The following is a 19,280-nucleotide window of genomic DNA, read 5'->3' as shown; positions in this document are numbered from 1 at the left end:
ACAACATTAAAGGCTCCTCCACCTGCTGTCCTTTATCATCTCATTTACTCTTACTTCCCTCTCTTCTGTTTGTCTATTCATGTCTATTCAACTTTTTTTTCACCCCACAGGGTATCCCACCCCTCCCCCCACCACCATGGCAAACCCTGGGTTTATTTATTTATTGAAAAATTTCCCCCTTTTTCTACCCAACTGAATCCGGCCAATTACCCAACTCTTCCGAGTTGTCCCGGTCGCTGCTCCACCCCCTCTGCCGATCCGGGGAGGGCTGCAGACTACCACATGCCTCCTCCCATATAATGTGGAGTCGCCAGCCGCTTCTTTTCACCTGACAGTGAGGAGTTTCACCAGGGGGATGTAGCGTGTGGGAGGATCGCGCTATTCCCCACAGGTTCCCCCTCCCCCCAAACAGGCGCCCCGACCGACCAGAAGAGACGCTAGGGCAGCGACCAGGACACACACCCACATTCGGCTTCCCACCCGCAGACAACTGTGTCCGTAGGGACGCCTGACCAAGCCGGAGGTGACGCGGGGATTCGAACCGGCGATCCCCATGTTGGTATGCAACGGAATAGACCGCTACGCTACCCGGACGCAAACCCTGGGTTTATTAAGACGGGGCATTGTCAGGATGTGTGTGTGTGCACAGTCCCAGGAGGACTATGCTAAATTAATGCATTACGCGTTAACTTTAATTCAGCTCTCCATGCTTCCGCAACTTCTTCTCTCCACACTTCCAGGGGGCGGAGTGACGGCGTAATGAGCAGACGACTGAAAATGAGCAGAAGAAGAGCGACGCCGAATCCGAGCGCCAGTTAGCATCCTTAGCCTTGAAACTACCAACAACTAGACGATATAAGCAAATTGCTGTTCAGCCTAATCTCCTCCATATTGGCGGTTTTGAGATTATTTACACTACACAAAACTTGGCTCACGACAGATATGTTTTCTTTGGCTATGAGTGAAATGTTGCAAGCTAACTCTTTCCAGATGGGAGTTTAACGCTGGGTGAAACTGCGAGCAAGAGGGCCACAACAAATGCAAGAGGGGGAGTAGCAGGGTTCTGTCAAACGCATTCTCCTCTGCTGACTAGAGCATTTCCTGTCTGGGTTTAGAGGGATTAAGTGTTTTGTGTGTTAGTCCACATCATGGGGAAGGGTAGACCGCAGGAAAAGTTTTTTTCACAGACTTCTGTGAGGGTTCTGTGTGTGTGTGTGTGTGTGTGTCTTTGACAACATAGTGAAATTAAAAATGCGTAGTTATGCTGGTACAGGTTTAATACTTCAGCCACCCATCTATCATCCGTACCCGCTTAATCCAATTCAGGGGTCGCGGTTGGGGGGGGGGTAATGCAATCACACATTGGGCAGAAGCAGGGAGACACTCTGGACACCAGGTCTAAGTCCATCACACACCTAACATGTATGTGTGAGCACGCAATCTCCACACAGCCGGCGCTGGCATCCAAAAGCTTTTTGTTGTCAGGTATTTAACAATGTACTGTTTCATTGTGAGTTGAGGAGCCCCGCAAACTTCTTGCGGGTATCTAAACCCTGACCTAAAAATAAAAAAAAAAAACAGGGGAAGAATATATCAAAAGATGTGGCTTCTGAAAGAACTTGCCCAACATTTTAACAAAGGGCTGTGAATAGGTCTCATTTAGGGTAAAAACTGAGCAAACACAAACAAACAAATACACGACATACACCACCTGCATTTAGCTGAGTCGTTTTCGTGTGTCTCCTTGTTTTGTCAATAATGCTCGCCACTCGCCGCCTATCAGCCCTTTCAAAGGTCATAAGGCCCGCCTAGAACAAGGATATCAGCAGCACCAACCACACCCGCCTAAATGGGTTTTAGGCTGTGACGTCATGATATACATGGGGGGCGGGGGCATGTGTTCCTTACTTTCAGGATGTCTTGATGCGTGCTCATTATCCAGGTAAGAAGACCAAAGAAGGTTGAATCCACATGAGCTGTTTCAACCTTCTTTGACTTACTTGCAGCACCAACTATGCAACGATAACGACGGTCACAGAAGCATGAATACACACTCAACACCTGTATACACACAGTGGGGAGAGTGTGTGTGTGTGCGCGTGTGTGTGTGTGCGTGTGAGAGTGAGAGTGAGAGAGAGAGAGAGAGAGAGAGAGAGAGAGAGGGGGGCGGGAGGAGGAGGGGGGGCTAAGCGAAAGCCGATACTGAACTCCACCCATGTAACGCCACGAGAAACCTCACAAAGGTGTCAAATCCCTTAAACTGCTTCCGGATACACACAGCCTACTGGGAAGACTCGTGAAAGAAACCAACAAAAAAAAAGAAAGTTAAAAATTAAAACAGAACAAAACGTATATTTGGCGTGAATCTGAATCGGCATCAGGGTCGTGTCCGCGCGCGACTGCCCCGCCGTCGATCGTGTGTGTAGTTAATTTTTGTTTTGTTTCGTTTTGTTGTTTTGTGTTGTTTTGTGTTGGTTGTTTCCTGGCATGTCGGCCGTGAAAGCTCTCCAGCAGTGGTGTAAGATTCGGTGCGAGGGCTACCGGGACGTGAACATCACCAACATGACCACGTCCTTCAGAGACGGGCTGGCGTTTTGTGCCCTCATCCACATCCACAGACCCGACCTCATGTAAGTACCTCCTGGCCCGGTCCCAGCTGCGGACGAGGTGGTCAAAGCCAGATCGCAGACGACGACAGGAAACGTATCAAGAGCCCCATCGCTTTTTTTAAACTTAAGACTACTGAACGTACTTAATCTTGAACTAAACCACACTTAAGTTTTGACTAAACTAGTACCATCAGCTGGTATAACGCTGACGTGTTTTGTTTTGTATCTTTGCCAGGTGTGCGCGCGCGCGTGTGTGTGTGTGTGTGTGTGTGTGTGTGGAGGGGGGATTTTGCCGAGCTTTAGGGGGTCTGGGTAAGAAGCAATGGGAAAATAAAACGCAGCTTGCCCTCCAGTGATGACAGTGTCCTATGTATGTGACGTATATGGATGGAAGCCCTACTGAAGAATTCCCCATTAGCCTGGGATGATGAATCCTGAACGCAGTTTTTCTTTCTCTTTTTTTCTTTTTTTTTTACCCAGGAGCTCAATTTTTATTCCGGGTCCTGTTGCAGCCTGACCCTTTGGTGTTATTCTAGTATTATTCTAGTTAGTCTACCAGGCTGTTTTTTTCTTTATTCCTTCATAGGTTTGTTTTCAATGTGAAAAATATGTTATTAGATATATAATTCAAAAACATGACCCCCCCACACCCGCACACAGACACACTCACTAGACATCCTTGTCTATTACTGGTAACTGGAGTCCATCATCGTGAATTTTGACCTTGTCTGAATTCTGCAGAAAGTGTTTCCCTTTTCTTCACAGGGAACATCTCGTACTGAATTACGGTTGGGTACCAAAGGCTTTTTGCCATTGCTCTAAACTTTAATAGAGTTGGATCCATTCTTTTTAGATAATCCTAGATGATGATATGTTGGAGGGAAAAAAATCTGGCCTCAACTGGATGAAATAGTGTTGTCAATCCAGTATATATATCAGATTTACTCTGTGTCAGTTCCAGAGAGTACTCCTTGCCTTTTTACTGAATAATGAGTAAATCAGTCACCTTAAGAGGACGCACAGCTGTTCCGCTCCACTCACCCACTCCAGCTTTTAGTCTCACCCAGACCGACATGGCGGCACATTGCAAGTTTACAGGGGTTCAAGCACTAATCAAATTAGTTAGGATTTTATTGCAGCTGCAGTGCAACAGTAAATGAGGGCTCTGCTGTTAGGTCAGTTGGGCTGTTTTCCTTTTCTGAAACGTCCTCGGCATGTGTAAATGGTCCAGTGTTGTGCCAGAGAGATCACAGTGACTTCTCAGTCACAACTTGATGCCAAGCGACATCGGCGAAATAATGACAAATGATCGACTGTCTAATAGAATTCAGCAGGCAGTTGTGCAATTGTAAGGAAACTAGGCCAAGCAAATTTGACCAACACAACTTTAAAGGGACCGTTCACCCCATAATCAAAAAGACATCGTTTTCCTCTTACCTGTAGAGCTATTTATCCATCTAGATCATTTTGGTGCGAGTCGCCGAGTTTGGGAGACATCTGCCATGGAGATGTCTGCCTTCTCTTGAATACAATGGAACTGGTTGGCACTTGGTTTGCGTTGCTTGAAGCACCAAAAAAAAAATTTTTTTTTTAAGAAGCTCAACAGCAATGCCTCTTTCCAGAAATCATGACCCGGTTACTCAAAGTAATCCACAGATCTTGTTGTGAGCAGTTTCATGTAGGTGTAGTTCGGTCTAAGAAACTAATTCCTGCACGAAACTGCTCACAACAAGGTCTGGATTATCTTGAGTAACTGGGTTATCTTTTCTGGAAAGAGACGTTGCTGTTGAGCTTTTTAATTTTTCTTTGCTTTATGCTTTGACCAACACAAGCTGAGTTACCATCCAGCTCCAAAGAGGGCAGCCGTCTATGAAACTCGGCAACTTGCACCAGAACAATCTAGATGGACAGATAGCGCACAACAGGGAAGTGGGAAAAACATGTATTTTTGATTTTGGGGCAAACTGTCCCTTTAAAGCCAAGCAACGAAGGAAGACATTTGGCTGTATCTTAAGTATTTATTTGAATCATCTCTCTGTCCTCTCTGTCCTCTCTTTCTTCTCCACGCAGCAATTTTGACTCCCTGAAGAAGGACAACGTCTATGAGAACAACAAACTGGTACGATGGGTTTTGAATTGTGGCTTGTCCTGGTCTGCTTATAGAATCTGTATGTCTCAGCTGATCTGGTGTCTGTGTTGACATCACTGCTGCAAGTGTCTAGTTTGTAGAAGATCAAACTCTTATCTCAACTCGTTCACTGCTGCCCCCCCCCCCCCCCCGGGAGTCCTTTCCCGTCTCTGTAGCTTAACAGGAAGTTGTGCCCTCTGTGTGTGTTTGTCCTGGATATGGCATGCTAGCATTTCTTGAGATTGGCATGAGGATATTGCGCTCATAGCAAAGCAGGAGGGGAGATAAGAGGAACAGAAATGACTTGAGCAGTAGTTCGATATGATGTACAAGTGTCTCGTTTGGAGGATTCGTGGGTATAAAGGATGTTTTGTACGATTGTTAACTTTGATTCTCTCATTGGAGCACTAACATACGGTACCTAGGAATTAAAGTTTGTGTCTGCCAATAAACTTAACAGCCCGACCTTCTGCTCATTCAAGTGTGTGTGTGTGCGTGCATGCATGAATGTGCGTGTGCGTGCATGAATGTGTGTGTGTGTGTGTGTGTGTGTGTGTCTGTATGTGCACGCATCTTGGCTGACCTCGTTTAAAAAGTGAAAGTATTTCGTCAAAAGAAATTGTTTTTTTTAAGCACCGTGAAACCAAGCCTAAAACGAGCGGGGCAAAACAACAATTTGGTAAACTGAAATAGTAGTTTGTTTGCACGAATTTCACAATTTGTGAAAAATCATTTAAACTAGAGAAAGACCAAGATAATTTTTGCCTCCAAAACTTACAAGGGACCTATGTCGTTTCCAGCTCGACTTTTACATCTTTGTCATAATGACTTTAAAGGAGACAGAGCTGTCTGTCTGTCTGTCTGTCTGTCTCTCTCTCTCTCTCTCTCTCTCTCTCTCTCTCTCTCTCTCTCTCTCTCTCTCTCTCTCTCTCTCTCTCTCTCTCTCTATATATATACACACACATATACACACACATATATACATACATATGTACATATGCACATTCATATACTATATATCTATCTATATATAGTATATATACACACTATACTATATATATCTATATAGTATATATAGATATATATATACTATACTATATATATCTATATACTATATGAATATACACAGTATAATAAAGTGGACATATCTGCAACATATGCTACTACGCAGGAGAATTTTATAACGCAGCAGAATGACACATTATACATCTTATTGTGTCTTCCCGACTGGCTGTAATGGTGAAATACGTGCATGTTAGTTGTGCTTCTGCTTAAAAGTTGCTGAAGCCTGTTTGTACTTGTTTGCTATTGTTTTTTGTTTTTTTCTTCCCCTTCTGTGTCCCTGCAGTCGCCTGTTTTGGCATGCACACAACAATCCCTGATGTTTAAACTTGTCCCATTTACTCCCCTATTGCCCTGTACAATTACTGTGGAGATTTGTTCTGTGGCTTTGAGATACAGCTTAAACATTTATTTAAACTGTATGATGTACAAAACATATACACACACACACACACACACACACACACACACCACTTGAGAGTCATGTGTAACATAGAAGCATGCAGGTGGAGCAGAACGTTTTTATGTGTCTGTCAAGAGTCTGTCTTAGCAACCCGATAAAGTTTGGCAGGCAATCCATTATGATCTATTTTTACGAGCGGTTCTGACTCGGAGTATCGTGCTCCACATACATCAACTTCTGTCTGTTATTTAGTTGGATGATTTCCAATGTCTTCCAAGGCATTCAGGGTTGCAGAGGACGAACTGGGAATTCCAGCCCTGTTGGATGCAGAAGACATGGTGGCGCTTAAGATTCCTGACCGCCTCAGTATCCTGACATATGTCTCCCAGTACTACAACTACTTCCATGGACGCTCTCCCAGTGAGTCTCTGTATGCGTACTGTGTGTGTGTGTGTGTGTGTGTGTGTGCATGCATGTGTGTGTGTGTGTACTCACCGCCACTTGTGTGTATGTAGTTGGCGGTATGGCAGGTGTGAAGCGTCCATCAGAGGGCTCTACAGAGGAGCCATCTGGAAAGAAGAATCAGCCTGTGGTCTCCAAGGTGTTCCCCTCCTCCAAACCCGCCACGGAGAACTGCCCTCCCAGACCCTCCCCCAGCCTCAACCCCGTCCCCACACCAGTTAGACCTCCACAAACGGCCAGCATTTCAACAAAGGTAACCTCTGTTGTCTCATCCTTAAAACGAGGGGCTTGCACTAACTCGCCACAAGAATTTCTAACCACTGCCATCAATGGGTGATACCGGTTTTCTGATGACCAAAACAGATAACAAGTGACCTACAGGTCACAAAAATTCCAAAGTATTTTCCAAGTAGCGTGGCTAAAAACAGTTTTATAGCGGAATAGCATGGTGGCATTTTTAAAAAAAGAGCAAAAGAAAACTAACCCTAATGCCCATTATTGTTTTTTTTTTCAAAGCAGGAATATTAATAAAAAACTGCTGATAAGCACCTATGGTCCCATTGCTCACTTGGTAGAGCACCTTGAGCATGGCACTAATACTGCCAAGGATAGGGATTTGATCCCCATTGGGGTCTATACCGGAAAGGGACGCAGTGATGTCATTGCAAAGCACTTTGTGTTGTAGGACTGGAAAAGCTCTACAGAAAATACATATTATGCAATGAATGAATGTCATGGATTAAGATCTTATTTCTACTTAACAAGGTACCTCATTATCCCCCCCTTTTTTTTTCTCCTTCTCCCCTCCTATGCTCCTTTTTCAATAGGACGTGTCTGTTGAGAAGTCCAATCCAGCAGGCACCCTCAATAATAAGTGCGTGTCCTGTCACAAGCACGTTCACTTGGTACAGCGACATCTAGTGGACGGGAAACTCTATCACAGAAGCTGTGCCAAGTAAGAGCCCCAGTGAAACAACCAAATTTTCCGTCTTTTTCCTACTTTAATGGCAGATAGGTTTTAAGATTAAAATCCTGATCGAAGTTGTTTCTATTAAAACTTTCCTTAATATAGCCTTTTGTCCATCCTCCAGGTCAAACACACCTCTCAGAGATTTGCCCAGCAATACCCTTGTATCCAAATACGCCCCTGAGTCACAACCCTCTAGGGCCAACACAACTAGCCCTAACCCTGCCCCCTCCAAGTTGGGGCCATCCTGGCTTTCTTCCACGAGAGACAGGTCCATCGCTCCGGTCACCATTTCAACCACCATCTCTACATCATCTCCGCGGCAGTCTGATTTGAGCTTTTCTCCCTCAAGCAGAGGTCGTGAGACTGCTCCCAACCCCACACCCACACCCACCGCCACTGTCACCAAGCCCACTGCAGCCCCACGGGCAATGTATAGCTCTACTTTCACCACCACCGTCGTCACCACTCCTGCTGCAGCCTCACGGACCTCTACTACTGCAGAGAAGACACAGCAAGCCAAGCTGAATTTCCCCCAAAATGGAAATATTGGTACTGCTGCTGGGGCTGACGACAAGACACCAGTCAAGAAGTTAAACACAAGTAGGGGGTTGAATGTGAACTATCAGGGCCAGGGATTGAAGGGTGATCCGCATGTTAATGTGGTTGTGAGTGTCACCGATGTGGGGAATAAGGAAGTCTATGTGAAAGGGGGCTCAGGTGGTAATAGGGTTATAGCTGTTGACTTAGGAGGGGGTCACGGAAAGGCCGGGTCTAAAGGTGAGAACAGTAGCAGTAGTAAAACCCAGGCTGCAGCCGCCTTTATCTCTAAGAAACTATCTAAAGAGAGCAACAATAATGAAATTAAGCCAGCATGGACCAACGTAGCGCTGAGGAAAACTGACAAGTGAGTAGCCCCACAGACTCACATACACAAACCAGACGATGATAGAAGATATATTTCTTATAACATTTTAATGAATATTTTCACTGGGGACAAATGGTATCTAATACTCAGTCATTCTTCTCAGACCTGAACCTGAGCCCCCGAAGAAGGTGTCTGAGGGTGCCAAGGTACGAGTGAAGCTCAAAGCGAACCCCTCACTTCTAGCTGACTTGCAGATGCCATCCATAACTCCTAGCCCGACCCCAACCCCAACCAGCAGGAGCGGACTGGCTGCCAGAGCCCCAGATATCGGGTCCTCCAAGCCTACCAGTACAGCATCATTCAACATTTTAGGTTATATTTTAAATTCAAACACCTTGAAAATGTTCATAGAAATAATCTGTAACGCATGTCAGGAAAGGGAGGTGTGCAAGGTCATGTGAAGTAAGGTCATGTAAAGTGGCACGTGTAAAATACAGTGAACAGTGTTTGTCAAACAGCATTATTCATTCAGTTTTTCTTTTTTTAAACGATTTTTGCTCTGCTTTGCTCAACAAACCCCATTCGCTTTGAAACTTTCTCATATGCCACGTTGAGAAGCTTTCTGGCCAATGGAAAGTCAGTCCATTATTCCATTCTCTCTCAACTGAACAAGGACTATGCTCCCTTGGCTCTACCCCCCCACCCCCCTTTCTCCCCAATTGTATCTGGCCAATTACCCCACTCTTCCGAGCCTTCCCGGTCTCTGCTCCACCCCCTCTGCCGATCCGGGGAGGGCTGCAGACTACCACATGCTTCCTCCGATACATGAGTCGCTTCCTCCACATGCTTCCTCCGATACATGTGGCGTCACCAGCTGCTTCTTTTCACCTGACAGTGAGGAGTTTTGCCAGGGGGACGTAGCACGTGGGAGGATCACACTATTCCCCCCAGTCCCCCCTCCCAAACAGGCACCCCAACCGACCAGAGGAGGCGCTAATGCGGCGACCAGGACACATACCCACATCTGGCTTCCCAGCCGCAGACACGGCCAATTGTGTCTGTAGGGACGCCCGACCAAGCCGGAGGCAACGATTCGAACTGGTGATCCCCGTGTTGGTAGGCAATGGAATAGACTGCTATGCTACCTGGACGCCCCGCCCCTGAGTTCAACGGATCTAGTCAATAAACCATTGACAAATGACAACCTACACGCTAGGAGATGCTTCATGAATAATGTAGAATGGTGTGATGGAGGAAAGCTCTGATGCACTCCTTTATCTTTTTCAGAAACATCGGAGAGCAGTCATTCTCCTACAGAGTGGAGGTCGATGCTCAAACCTGTCTCCAAGGAAACAAAGTAAGACATTTCTGTCCACTTCAACTGATCATTCTTTGGTTTATAAACTTGCCCCAAATATTTTTCTTATTTTCCATGACACACTATTCAAACTCTCACTCAGTTTATTCCCAACCCCTCACTGGCTTTGTTCCCACATCATTACTTCAGCAGTGGGGCATGGACACTTGGCTCGGATCAAAACATAACCGTGCATCATTTGCATCTGTGATACTTTTTGTTTTCCCCTGCCCCAGCCATCTATCTATTCTTCTTCTGTCTGCCCAACCCTTTCATTCCACAGGAAGTGCACTCCTGCTGCTCCTCCAAATGGCTCAGTCATCATTTGTTGTCAGAGAGTTCAGACTCCCCTCTTCTGCCACATGCGTTATGAAATCCAAACAGTGTCGAGTCCTTCATGGTGCAGCATATGTTCAGAGTTCCCTTCGTCAGATGAGCTAAAGCCAAACTGACTAATGAGATGAGATGAGCAAGACGACTCCATTTAGGGGCCTTAATCATAACTCTTTATGTTTTTATTTTCTAAACCCTCAACTTCCTTGTGTCTACCCTTTGCCCACCTTTTACAGACCTGTAGGTCCAAAGCAGGCATCTCCTGTCCTCTCCAATAGGAAGGAAATGGGCAGTCCCTCAAAACCCCAGGCTACTGGAGAAGGAAAGTCCCAGATTTCAGAGCCAAAACCAGGCCCTTCCTCCACGCATCTCCCCAGTCACCGTGATTCTAGCTCTGGATCTGGACCTACGGGTATGAACACAATTACACTTACTTTCTGCACCCTCTTCCTTTTAAACAGGGACACACAGAGTCATAGATGTGAGGCACAGTCTTTGTACGGGATTACCGTCTTAAGTTATGAATTTGAAATGGGCTCAGTACTGACTGCTCATTTTCAATTAGGTAGTTAATGTTACCTGTTCTCTACATCACGTCCAAGATCGGATGCTTAACATCGGCAGTGTAAAATAGATGCTTTTTTGCACTGGTTCAACACAGCTAACGTTGGCTAGTCTGTCGTGTCTTAAGCTAACAGACAGTCCAGAGAAGCATGCAGATACATCAGAAACACTTCAACACTTTTACCAAAAGACTTATTTGTTCGAGTCCGTTAAATGTGATGGCGCACATCTCACTTGCATTTCTGTAGATGGCGTGTCTGTGAAATCCATTCGCAAATGAAATGATATGGACACTACTAAGTGGTAGAATATTAGGGGCAGGCTAAAAAATATATTTTGCAAATTTTTTAACCAATAATGATTATAATGTTAATTTACAAAAAAAAAAAAACTCAAGACAAAAGATCTTTGACTTCTTATAAAAGGATATATTTTTAGATTTACTCACTCACAAATGTGTTTGGAGGGGGTCACAAATCCCCCCCCCCCCAAAAAAAATCTACACGGATTGTACAGCTAAACATAAGACTACATGTTAGCTTGTGAGCGAGGAGCCAGCTTCATGAGGTGCATCATATCTAACAAGGAAACATGCATAATTGAAGCCTGAAATCATCTCAGGATTTCCTGTCACGCCTTTTGCTCTTTGCTTTCCATTTTCCGGATGGTCCTTGCTCCGTTTCATCCGTTTCGTCCTATCTCTTTCTCAGGCTCTCTGAATGGAAAGAGCTCTCCAACTGCAAATGGTGTCCAGCCAGAGCTGAAGACCTCTAAGGTAGCTACGGTCTGTCATATGAGACAGGAAATAATGCATACTGCTGAATGTGTGTGTGTGTGTGTGTGTGTGTGTGTGTGTGTGTGTAACATGACTGACCATGTATCAAAAGAGTGACAATTCTGCAGTTTGAGGTCTTCAATGAATGGTTTTGAGAGCTCAGGCATTTTAGAGGTTTTATCTGTGTGCATAAAGACCAAACCAGATTACATCCCCAAGGAGAGGATTCTTCAGGAGCTGCAGGGGATCGAAGATAACCTGAATGATTTGGAGGGGAGAGGAGTGGATCTTGAATTGCGGCTTCGCCACTGTGAAGAAGGTAAACTACGCAGCATGCATGCAGCCCTCCTTTAGTAGGGACATCCTGGTAATAGTCACCTGGGTTGAAAGGAGGGCAAAAAAACAAAACAAAACAAAAAACAGGATGCTGTGAGAGGAAGGGTAAGAGGTGAAATGATTTCTTGTTATTCATGTTGTCAGAGGGGCAAGAGGACACCAACATGGATGAATTAATGGTTGAATGGTTCAACCTGATCAGGAACAAACAGGTGGCCATACGCCGTGAGTCCGAACTGGTGTACATGTGAGTACAAGCACACACATGCGGATGTGCACACATGCTGACACACAAACTTGGTGAAGATATTCATGTCTTAAGGCATCAATGTGTCACTTAAGCTAAGTGTTATAAATGCTTCAAACAAACTCGTATGTACGACTCATCTTCTGACCACATCAGGCAGCAAAGTCACTCATTCCTTTTCCCAACAGCCAAAGTCGAAGGTGGGGCGAGAAGCTGTCTGTCACAGAGAGGGGCGGGGTTATAAACAGGCAGTCTTGGTAATCACAACGTGAGGGGTCAAAGAAATGTGGACAAAGATGAACACTCAGAGACCCTCAAAGCTGTTCATGGTGAATGGTGAGCGGTCAACACAGCAGTGGAAGTACTTCTGTGACAAATGAACAGAATCGAATAGTGGGCAGCACGGTGGCGCAGTGGTTAGCATGGTTGCCTCACAGCAAGAAGGTCCTGGGTTCGAGCCCCCGGGGTAGTCCAACCTTGGGGGTCATCCCGGGCCACCCTCTGTGTGTAGTTTGCATGTTCTCCCCGTGGCTGTGTGGGTTTCCTCAGGGTGATCTGGTTTCCTCCCACAGTCCAAAAACATGTAGGTCAGGTGACTTGGCTGTACTAAAGTTGTCCCTAGGTGTGAATGTGTGTGTGTGTGCGTGTGTGTGTGTGTGTGTGTGTGTGTGTGTGTGTGTGTGTGTGTGTGTGTGTGTGTGTGTGTGTGTGTGTGTGTGTGTGTGTGTTTGTGTGTGTGTTTGTGTGTGTGTGTGTTGGTCCTGTGATGGTCTGGCGGCCTGTCCAGGGTGTCTCCCTGCCTGCCGCCCAATGACTGCTGGGATAGGCTCCCAGCATCCCCGCGACCCTGAGAGCAGGATAAGCGGTTTGGATAATGGATGGATGGATGAACAGAACAGAATCTGCAGACCACCTCGAACCCCGCCCATTTTCACACCTGGCTGTTTGCTTTGGAAACTAGATGTAGACTTTGGAACGTTGATTTCGGAAAGTTAAAAAACATTTCGGACACAAGCCCCTTGAGTGAAGCCATTGGAAAGGACCTTTCTGACGCTATCCCACATTCTGAACAGCACTTTGTTTAAAGCATGCCACAGCTCTTACACCAAAGGGGGGTTGTTTGTCTTCTCAACCACACAACCATGGTATCAAACCTGTCAGTATGAGGTGGCACTGAGCACTTTCTACAATGAATGGATGTTACTGAATGCACATGATGGAGGATGAAGTTGAAAAAGAGCATGCATACTCAATAAATCAAGCTGTATACATATATACTTAATTATATTTGACATTTTTCTCCGTGTTGCGTCTTTGCGTGCATGTGTGTGCATGTGTGTGTGTGCATAGAGCGAGAACCCAGGACCTGGAGGAACAGCAGCCTAGTGTGGAACAAGAGCTTAGGGGACTGTTGGAGAAACCAGGTGAGGTCCTGGGGTGTTGGGTGGAAAACATCTGGCATGATCAACACAATACAGACTATCTGAAGTAAAGCAAATGAACATCTGCAAACCAAAACCTGTGTCATGTGTACATGCAGAACATTTGAAAACAACGAGGGACCGGAGAAGAGAAGAGGAGCTGATGGCCAAACTGGTTGGGATTGTCAATGATAGAAATGCTATAGTTGACGGTCTGGATGAAGACAGACTCAGGTATGAACAGCTGATATTTTCACTTTTGAGAGAGATGACAATGTATACTCCTCTATTCGTGAGAATGTCAGAGAGAGAGAGAGAGAGCCAAGAAGTAGTGATGCAGGCCTCTTAAAGTTTTCATTCCTTGAGTTCAGTAAGAGATTGTCAAAATTAGTGTATGTAAGCCTGTTGACTGTATTTATGTGTGTGTGTGTGTGTGTGTGTGTGTGTGTGTGTGTGTGTGAGAGGGAGAGAGACAGAGAGATTATGGGGGGGGGGTTTCTCTTGCTTTAGCATGTGCTATTATTTTCAATGAGCTCACTCTTACAATTCACTTTAGCTGTAACTCCTTAAGGCGGCACGGTGGCGCAGTGGTTAGTACGGTCGCTTCACAGCGAGAAGGTCCCGGGTTTGAGCCCTGGGGTAGTCCAACCTTGGGGGGTTGTCCCGGTGTCGTCCTCTGTGTGGAGTTTGCATGTTCTCCCCGTGTCTGTGTGGGTTTCCTCCCACAGTCCAAAGACAAGTAGGTCAGGTGACTCAATCAGCTGTACTAAATTGTCCCTAGGTGTGTATGGGTGTTGGCCCTGTGATGGATAAGCGGTTTGGATAATGGATGGATGTAACTCCTTCAGACTATACGACTGTATTGTGTATGCTTTGTGAGTTCTGAACATGTGTATGTACAAATGTGGTTTTGTTCATCCCTGTATATTTTTTGTGCACGTGTGTCATATGCTCAGGGAGGAAGAGGAGGACGAGCAACTGAACAAGATGATGCAGAATTTTGGTGAGTCTCCCCGCCGCCTACAGAAGCGGCGACCCCCATCGCCCATACTTTTAGCGCGCTCATTAGTTATAGCAACCTCTCTGCCACCGCAATTTAACAGGCTGCAAATCATCCAATTTAGATTTCCATCATCACGTGTTGTCACTGAAGTACATACAATACACATGATGTAATTCATGACAGGGTGTGTGTGTGAGTGCGGTGCTTTTTGAGGGGGGCTGCGAGGTAATGTTTTCATCTCGCTGAGTCTAATGTCTATTAATGGGGGAAAAAAAGCATCAAACAAAATGTCCCCCCCCCCCTTTCTGTCAGCAGAGATCCTATTAGCCAAATGGATAAATGCAGCCCGCTAATTTGACCTTCCAGTAGACGGGCGTGAGAGCTCGCTTCATTTGCAATTCATGACTGGAAAAGCAAAAGCTGAAATTAAGGAGATTGATTGAACTTCGCAAAAAAGGTTGTCATCGTTGCGATGAGCGAATGTCCACCGTGGGCTAAAGGCCGCCATTTTGACTTAATGTATTCCCAAAGTTAATGCTAAAGTCTCCCAGCTCATTCCTACTCTGCATAGATTCAGTTCTATGGTGTGTGTGTGTGTGTGTCTTTCGAACATGCTGCCTCATTGCTTCTCCTCTCTCTTAGACATGAAAAAAGACAAGACAAAGAAAAAGTCTCCCATGTCCAAGTTGTTCAAGTGGGGAAACAAGAAGGAGGGGTGACACGGTGGTGATGGAGGGGACCCCAGTGACCGGAGGACCGCGAACACAGGCCGCCGCCGCCGCCTCTTTTTCTCTGATGTGTCCTCCGCTCTCGCCATGGACTTAATGCCGCAACTCATCTCTGATTCACAGGACATGGCTGGTGTGCGCACGTGTGTGAGTGAGTTAGTAGGGGTGTGTTACCTGTCACCACTCCCATCACTGATTCTGGAAAGGTGCTCCTCCCTCTGTCTACTCCATCACTCATGATGCTGACATTACCCCAGCCCCACCGGCGAGACACACACACACACGCACACACACATACACCCCCCCCCCCCCCCCGTTAAAGGGTTAGTGACTCACCAGTGTTAGCGGTGCTGTGATTGGGTTCAGTGCCCCAGTTGATGTTTAATCCCCCTCTAATCTTAATCCGTCTACTTAGACTACACACTCGCATACACACAGTTTCCTAATACTCATTACTTTTGGGTCTCGTTGGAATATTGTGCGTGTTTGTGTGCTCATGTTGAAAGGCTGCAGACAACAAGACTTGCCGTTACACAGGTCAGACAACTCATGTTGGACATCGTTGTGGCACTGACTCTCTGTCATATCTGGTCTTCAGACGATTAGCTGCTGCACTGGGCTGCTAACTTCAGCCGCCAGTGTACTGACCCTGTCTTACTGTGCTGCACTAACACACCAAGTAAACCCGGCGCACAACTGCGTAAAGGTGTCTTGACCACAGCAAGCACGCTTCTTCTGTCCTTCTCTCAGTAGAGAGATAGTATGTCATTGTAAAACCGACATGCAACCACAGTGTTACTGTACTACTGTTGTGGACACCTACTGTAACACTTTGAAATCTGAGCCCCCCAAAACACACACACACACACACTAACAAACATGCACTCACTAACACACGCGCACAGTAACAGACATGCACACACATGCACATGCACACAGTAACAACACGCACACAGTAACAAACACACTAACAAACATGCACATAGTAACAAACATGCACAAAGTAACAAACACGCACACAGTAACAAACATGCACACTAACACACATCCACAGTAACAAACATGCACACACTAAAACCCATGCACACAGTAACAAACAAGCACACACATGCACACACTAACAAATATGCACACGCTAGCAAACATACACACACTAACAAACACACACACAGTAACAAACACGCACACGCTAACAAACATGCACACAGTAACAAACACGCACACACTAAAAAACATGCACACACATGCACACGCTAACAAACATGCACACACATGCACACACTAACAAACGTATACAGTAACAAACACGCACACACTAACAAACATGCACACAAATGCAAACACTAACAAACATGCACACACTAACAAACATGCAGACAGTGACAAACACACACTAGCAAACATACACACACTAACAGACATGCACACATTGACAAACATGCAGAGTAACAAACACATACACTAACAAACATGCACACACTAACAAACATACACACACTAACAAACATGCACACACATGCACACACTAACACATATGCACACGCTAGCAAACATACACACACTAACAAACACGCACACAGTAACAAACATACACACACTAACAAACATGCACACACATGCACACACTAACACATATGCACACGCTAGCAAACATACACACACTAACAAACATGCACACAGTAACAAGACGCACACAGTAACAAACATGCACACACTAACAAACATGCACACACATGCACACGCTAACAAACATGCACACACTAACACGCACACTAACAAACATATACAGTAACAAACATGCACACACTAACAAACACGCACACACATGCACACGCTAACAAACATGCACACGCTAAAACACGCACACACTAACAAACATGCACACACTAACAAACATATACAGTAACAAACATGCACACACTAACAAACATGCACACACTAACAAACACGCACACACATGCACACAGTGACAAACACACAGTAACAAACGTGCACACAGTGACAAACATATACACACTAGCAAACAAACACACATCTGTGGACTCCATTTAGGACCATACTCTTCATTCAGGATGGCCTGTTTGATGTTCAGGCTGTATTGTAGACGAGTGGCTGGACTCCTGTTTTACCTTTCAGTCCTGACTACTGGGTAGTGGGTGTTACTTTTTCCAGTCCTGACTACCGGGTAGCGGGTGTTAGAATGTTAACCATTAGATTTCTATCTGCATGTTGTGTTTTAGCTAGAGGAATAGACAAAGTGATTGTTTTTTGTTATCAGTTGATGAGAGGAGATGGGTTCGGTGTGTCTGATGAGATGAAGCATCACACTCAGAGAGTGAGTTTAGTTTGCGTAGGCTGTGTTACGAGGGCCGTGTGTTCAGTAACTGATCCATATTGGATCTGGATGCAAGCATCACTTGTTTCTGAAATGTCCAAAACATTAACAAATGGTCATTAATAATGCTGAGGATTCTTTTATGCAGAAGCACTTTTTGTCAAATGAGAGGATTTTGTAATGGGTAAAATTATTTGTTGTGATAGCGATAGTGTTTGTGTGGTACAAACTGTCCTGTGGTTCCTCACAGTTTACATCAGGTCTTTTGGGTCTACTGTACATTTTAAACCTTTTGAAATAACCACTAAAATTAATCTTCTGACTGTTGAACTCCAAAATACTACAATTTTAACAGTCATTGGATCCTGCTTACAGTGTAACATTACACCAGGTTTTTTTTCCTCTTGTTCACCTTTTCAATGTTATTAAATTTCACGATGTTTAAAAAAAAATCATTTTCTGTGTTTCCTCGGTTGGGTGTGATTTCCTATACTGGTCTCTTTGTAAAATGTTTTCACTCAGCAAGTGGAGAAATTGTACCCAATCTTGAAATATAAATATTCTTCATTTTTGTAGTGTCGTCTACCTGGTGGGGGGTTCGATAACTCTGTCACTGGTTTACCGTTTCACCTTTAATCCATTAGCCTGCAGATTATTATTATTATTATTATTATTTTTAAAATTTTTATTTCTGATTTTTCCCTTTTTTTCTCCCAATTTAGTGGCCAATTGATCCCTATTTTAATTCAAACACCCACCCTCGTATTGCATGCGTTCGCCAACTGCATCTCTCCGGCCGGCAGTCTCGAAGGAAAGCGCCTCCCCACTTTCGTGACAAGGCGAATCCAAGCCGAACCACTGTTTTTCCGACACACACAGAGACGCATTCACATGACGAACACAAGCCGACTCCGCCCCCCTCCCGAAGACAGCGTTGCCAATGATTGCTGCTTCATCGAGTCCGGCCATAGTCGGATCTGACGAGACCGGGGCGCGAACCCCAGTCCCCAGTGGGCAACTGCATCGACACCAAGCCGATGCTTAGACCGCTACGCCACCGCGGACTTTATCATTATTATTTTGCCCTGAATTATCAATCTTGTGTATGATGTATCTGTTCCTTAAGTAAAAGAAATGGTAATGTAAACCATAGCATTTCAAAACAACATTAAACTGTAATGACCAATCAGGAAAACTTAACACATTTGAAATACATAGCTAAAACAAGAGCAATAAACATAGGGAGGACAAAAAATAAAATAAAATAGATAAATGACAGAACAAGCAAGAAGGATTATAAAAGCGATAAAAAACAAGACAGAATCATCTCTATTGGCCGTGTAGGTTTGCACATACATGGAATTTGACTCCGGTTTTGTGGCTCTCTCAGTGTACTTAACATAGATAACAACACTACAACACAACAATCTTCACAGGGATTGACTATCTACAGGTGAAGTAAGAGGTGATAAAGTGCAGTGGTGCAGAGAATATATCAGACATGCTGAAATAGATGTTAGCTGGTTACTTACATGCCTGAGGTAGATGGACATGACAGAGCGTACCAGTATATGTACAATGTACAGTACAGTATATACAAATGGTTAGATTTATTTGACAGTGTTAAGCGTTCATTTGAATGACAGCCTGCGGAAAAACTGTTTTTATATCTGGTTGTTTCG

At 45.0% G+C, this 19,280-nt stretch overlaps 1 protein-coding gene across 1 annotated transcript; it reads left to right on the top strand.

Moving 5' to 3' along the window:
* Positions 1 to 2,292: 2,292 nt before the first annotated feature.
* Positions 2,293 to 16,124, top strand: LOC130112804 (MICAL-like protein 2). Its single transcript, XM_056280295.1, has 16 exons — positions 2,293 to 2,630; positions 4,680 to 4,728; positions 6,481 to 6,622; positions 6,718 to 6,917; positions 7,492 to 7,619; positions 7,756 to 8,538; positions 8,663 to 8,871; positions 9,787 to 9,856; positions 10,426 to 10,601; positions 11,464 to 11,528; positions 11,724 to 11,847; positions 12,009 to 12,111; positions 13,462 to 13,535; positions 13,652 to 13,766; positions 14,489 to 14,535; positions 15,178 to 16,124. The coding sequence occupies exons 1-16, from the start codon at positions 2,488 to 2,490 to the stop codon at positions 15,252 to 15,254; spliced, it is 2,505 nt and encodes an 834-aa protein (XP_056136270.1). The 5' UTR covers positions 2,293 to 2,487; the 3' UTR covers positions 15,255 to 16,124.
* The last annotated feature ends 3,156 nt before the right edge of the window (positions 16,125 to 19,280 follow it).

Source organism: Lampris incognitus, chromosome 5, assembly GCF_029633865.1.
Source record: "Lampris incognitus isolate fLamInc1 chromosome 5, fLamInc1.hap2, whole genome shotgun sequence".
NCBI lineage: Eukaryota > Metazoa > Chordata > Actinopteri > Lampriformes > Lampridae > Lampris > Lampris incognitus.
Note: the sequence above shows the minus strand (reverse complement) of the source record. Positions and strands in the feature narration are given on the sequence as shown.